Source organism: Loxodonta africana, chromosome X, assembly GCF_030014295.1.
Source record: "Loxodonta africana isolate mLoxAfr1 chromosome X, mLoxAfr1.hap2, whole genome shotgun sequence".
Classification (NCBI taxonomy): domain Eukaryota; kingdom Metazoa; phylum Chordata; class Mammalia; order Proboscidea; family Elephantidae; genus Loxodonta; species Loxodonta africana.
The window spans coordinates 38,750,542-38,755,322 of NC_087369.1; the positions used below are offsets into that span (position 1 = coordinate 38,750,542).

The 4,781-nt window shown below is 40.8% G+C and overlaps 1 protein-coding gene across 1 annotated transcript; it reads left to right on the forward strand.

Moving 5' to 3' along the window:
- Positions 1–722: 722 nt before the first annotated feature.
- LOC100655395 (protein FAM47E) lies at positions 723–1,937 on the forward strand. Its single transcript, XM_003420197.4, has one exon. It carries the CDS (start codon positions 723–725, stop codon positions 1,935–1,937), a length of 1,215 nt encoding a protein of 404 aa, XP_003420245.2.
- Positions 1,938–4,781: the final 2,844 nt, after the last annotated feature.

The following is a 4,781-nucleotide window of genomic DNA, read 5'->3' on the forward strand; positions in this document are numbered from 1 at the left end:
GTCATTTCAAAGAAAAGGTTCTGGAACTATTGGATATTCATAGGGGAAACAACAAAAATTGTGATGTGCATCTTGTACCACCTACAAAAATTAAATTAAAATAGGTGACAGGCCTAAATATAAAACCTACAATTATAAAACTTTCAGAGCAGTGAAATAATCTTTGTGATGACCTTTGGTAGGAAAAGTTTTCTTCAGTACAACACAGAAATCACAATCCATAAAAGAGTGAATTGATAAATTGTACTTCATCAAAATCAAAAACTTCTGCTCTCTGAAAGACACTGTTAAGACAATGAAAAGGCCATAAACGGAGAGAAACTACTTGAAAAATCATATATCTGACAGGGGACTTAATTAAGAATACACAAAGAACTCTCAAACTTCAATAAGAAGATATCAAACAACCCAAATTAAAAATGTGCTAAAAATTTGAAGAGTCACTTCACCAAAGGAGAGATAACGGTGACAAATAAGCATCTGAGATGATGCTCAACAACAGTAGTCATTGCGCCCTCTCCAGAGAGTCAGGACTGCGCACAGTGCGCCTGTGGTGCGCACGCCTTGAGAATCCCCGCTGGGCATGGCTACATGGTCTCCTAGCAACCGGAGCAGCCTCTGAACAACAAGCTCCTGAAGCTGGACTGCAGGGAGCCGGGCCCACCATGGCCTACCAGAGACGGCGGTCTCGGCCAGTGGCGCTGGAACCCTTGCCCCCGTGCATGAACTGTAAGTCCTGGTACAAAGACAGACTGCCTTCCAAGTGCTTTGCAAAGTCCAAGGACAGGCTGATGTTCCCCACCTTCCCAAGCTCTCGGAGTTGGGTGTTCGTGAGAGAGGGGCTGGACGACTTCAGGAGAGGTTGCCCATCTTGTGAACAGATGATCACTCGGGGCTCTAAGGAGAGCTGTCTCCCCGTGATTTATCCCAAAACTCCCAGACCTGCCCCGAAAAGTTGTTGGAAGAAGCTGTCCAAGGAATCAGCCCTGTTTTCCAAGCCCTCGCCAGCCCAGCTAGCAAGGAAGTCCTTCGTGGAGGACACGGAAGCCCATCTGAGGCCTCATCCCTTGGCTTCTGACCCGTATCTGGAAGATGAAATGCCTGTAGAGCTCTTACAAAAGGTGCTGGAAGTGCTAGACCCTGACAAGAAGCTGGAGGATGCCTGGGCTTATTGTCAGGATGGCAGGAAAAGAACGAAGCAACCCAAAGAGTTTTTAAAAAAGCGTTCTACGAAAATCTGCCAGAGCTTTCCCAAGCTGACTTCTGCGGAAACTCCAGAGGACTGGCTTGAAGAAATAAAGGCAAGCATAGAGGACTTGCCTGAACCCCCTGAACCTGCAGAAAGAGTACCCGAAAAAATTACTCGCTTCTGCAGATGGGTTGCTTCTTACGGATGTACCGAAGTTAATGAAGACTACATCCTGGAACTGTTTGACCCCGGCTGGGAAAACTGCCCACCAAAGTATGGTCCAGCCACTATAAAGGCTGTAAAAGACGTTCCTCCGGAAGTAAAGTACACCAAGGGAGTAAGACAACCGACACAACCAAGATTATCCTTACTGATACCAGCCTTCGAAAAGAAACTCCAAGAACTACAGATTCCTCAACCAAAGAAGCACGTGAAGATGCGGTATGGAGCATGGTACCTGAAACCCAAGCTGTGGAAAAAGCTAAGGGAAGATGAACCTTTGCTTGACCCCAATGCCGAAAATGAAGTTCCAAATGCCTACTTTAGAAAGGACAGAAAGGAATATGACATTCTTGCAGACCTTTATGGAACAATCGCCTTTAAGGATTTCGTTCTACGCAAGGGTTGTATAATGCCAAGTTTAATTGAAAGGGTGTTTATGAAGATGGGATGGAAATATGATACTACTAAGACTCCCACAATACTATCAAGAAGAACTAGCTTAACTGAGTCCTCAGAAGAGGATTAGATAGTTTTTTATTTACTACATACTTGGCTATTTCTCTCTCAGTTTAAATGTCAAACAGAATTGATGATGATGCTCTACCATGGATGACAACTTCTGTAAAGTTAACACCTAATGCTTATAAGCATTTCTCAATGACCTTCTGCTTCAGGTTCATCAATGTTTTATTAACTAGGAGATCAATATTCACATATATTCTCACATTTTTGTAGCACTGTGACTATCACCTAGTTATATCAATTATTTGTAAAAATAAATAAAACCATAAATAAAAGCAGAATTACTCTTAAAAAAAGAATGAGTCAGTAATGTCAGCTACATCATGGGATGAATCTTAAAATAATTGTGCAGACTGAAATAAGATTTGTATAGTTCCAACTTTCGTTAACATTTTAACAAAGTAATTATGACAATTATTTTGTTAACCAAAAGTTGAAATCTACAGCCAAAATAATGTGAGCCCCATTTAATAATGAAATTGGTATCTCTGCCTTTAGGGTTCCATCAAACCCCAAAAGTGAATTGGAAACTACTTATCAAATTATAGGAACTTAAGTTAACTCTGTTTTATCTTACTTCCCAAACGAACATATTTTAAAATGTTCACCATATTCACAAAAATTCATCAGGAAGGACTGTTTCCATATCATGTAACAGAGGTTCAAAATAGCAGGGAGCTTGAAGTCCCTGGCAAATCTCATGAACAAAATTAATCTTTGTGAGCAAAGCTATACAGCAACTTCGAATAGCCTCACATGGCTATTCAAATGCAGTTAATCTTTGCATTTCATGAATAGCAATTTTAAGTGCACTCATAAATTTAAAGTAAGAGATCAAACAACTTCTTTACATTTTCAAAATAGCAGCTAAAATTCTCTGGGACTGATACATTTTGTAGCTAGAAAGATTAGTAGTGCAGATCTGAGGCGTGCTTTGGTTTCCAGTGACAAAGGAATCCACCTGTAAGGGGAAGTATATTTTACCCTACTAAGAAAGAAGGTATATATTTATGTGCAAATGCCCTGTTTTCAGTGAAGTGTGTCTGTGAGCATTGTGTGCCTGTAAAAACAGGAATGTTCTATGTATTTTTGTAAGTCAAAAAAAAAAACCTAGATTTTCTCTCCAAATTCATCACCTTAAACTTAAATTTATTTTACTACTGTATCTTATTGTATTTCCACAAGAGCTTCCAAACTAGTCTCCTTCTCCTTGACTGTATTTTTCTAAAATGAAAATCTTGTCAAATTCACACCCTTGTTACTTGTCCAGGCTCATTAAACTTATCTACACACACACACTCCTCCATTGCAATGAACACGCCCAGTTACAGAAGTCACTACACTCGAGAGTCATACTGTATTTATGGTCCTCCTGGTCCTGGTAAGTTTCCAGTCAAGAGTCAGTTTTAATGATAAGATGCCTAGTAACAAAGGATGCTGATATTCCACTTGTATCAGGTTCCCTGGGAAACAGAGCTAGAATGTTAACCCCAGGTCCATCAATTTCCCATATAGAAGAAAAGGGTTTCGTTCACCCTTTCTCCACGTTTGATCATAATAAAAATTAGTCAGGGTAAACCAAATGATATAATAATGTCAATATGTACATGGCTTAGCACAATAAAATTTCATTTCGTACTCAAATTATAGTCCATGTGAGTCTATGGAAGGCTCTGCTCCTCACAGTCATTCAGGGACCCAGGCTTCTTCCATCTTCTGGGGATTAAGAGCCCTCCCCTGGAGCCTCTGCATTTTGCCAATAGTGAATGAGGAGAGAAACTGTGGAGGAAAAATAAGATATTTGATGAGACATTTCTAGAAGAGGTGCGCTTAACTTCCACCTCCATTCCTTTGACTGTAAGTAGTCACATGGTAACACCTAGATGTCAGTAAAGCTCAGAAATATAGTCTAGCAGCTTGTCATAAAAGGTGACAATAACACACATATTGCTGAGAACTCACAGAACCCTTTATTTCAATGTCCTGTCGTTTTCCCCTGGTCTCAACCATAAGCAGTATGAGGACAAGAACACATTCTCTCGCCTTTTTTTTTTCTTTACAGCGATAACGCACTAATTCTGCAAATATTTGCTGAATTTCTCATCACCACAAACAGCCTTAGGATATAATAGGAACTTATTAAGCTCCTCCCCCTACAAGCTCATCAGGACCAATCCCATCATGTCTTACATCCCTGTCATCATCACCAGGTCCTCAAACTTCCCAGGTCATCTCTTACCACCTGGACTCTGATCCCCAAGGGGTTGTGTACATTGTCTAATCTGATCCAAGCTCCAACCCTTTCCTGGTTTCTTACACCCTTCTACACTTCCTACTACCCTCTCCTGGCACAGTTTATTTTCAGTAAAATCTCCTCCATCTTCCACATCTCAGAATGTTCCTATCACCTTTTTGCCCAAATTGAAAGCTGTGGCTGCCTAAGAACACTGACTTTCCTCCAGCATCTCAAAGTCATAGTGATTTTTGTCTTTTCCTCCCACTTTGAGTGCATCACTGAGCATGAAAGTGATCTTGGTGCCTCCCTTGCTCCCCGTTGCCATTTCTAGAGCATTTGTTCTCCCTTTTCATAAAATACCATACTCCTTTAAAGCACATGCCATAGGTTGTACCACCCATTAATTTCCTTGCTGCAATCAACTCAACTATGCCCTTTTACGCATTTTAGCCTTCTGTTTACTGTCAACTACTGCCTCATCACTCCCTGCCCCTTTTTCACTGAGGATTCTTAGTACCTGAGTTACTGTCTTGTGCTCCATGACTACTTCCATCAATGTTCTGGATGATTTAAATATCCACCAAAAGCCTGGCATCAGCTCTTCGATCTCAT

Excerpts from the sequence above, each read along its gene's own strand:
- LOC100655395 (XM_003420197.4), top strand. The coding sequence starts at position 723 with ATGAACTGTAAGTCCTGGTACAAAGACAGACTGCCTTCCAAGTGCTTT.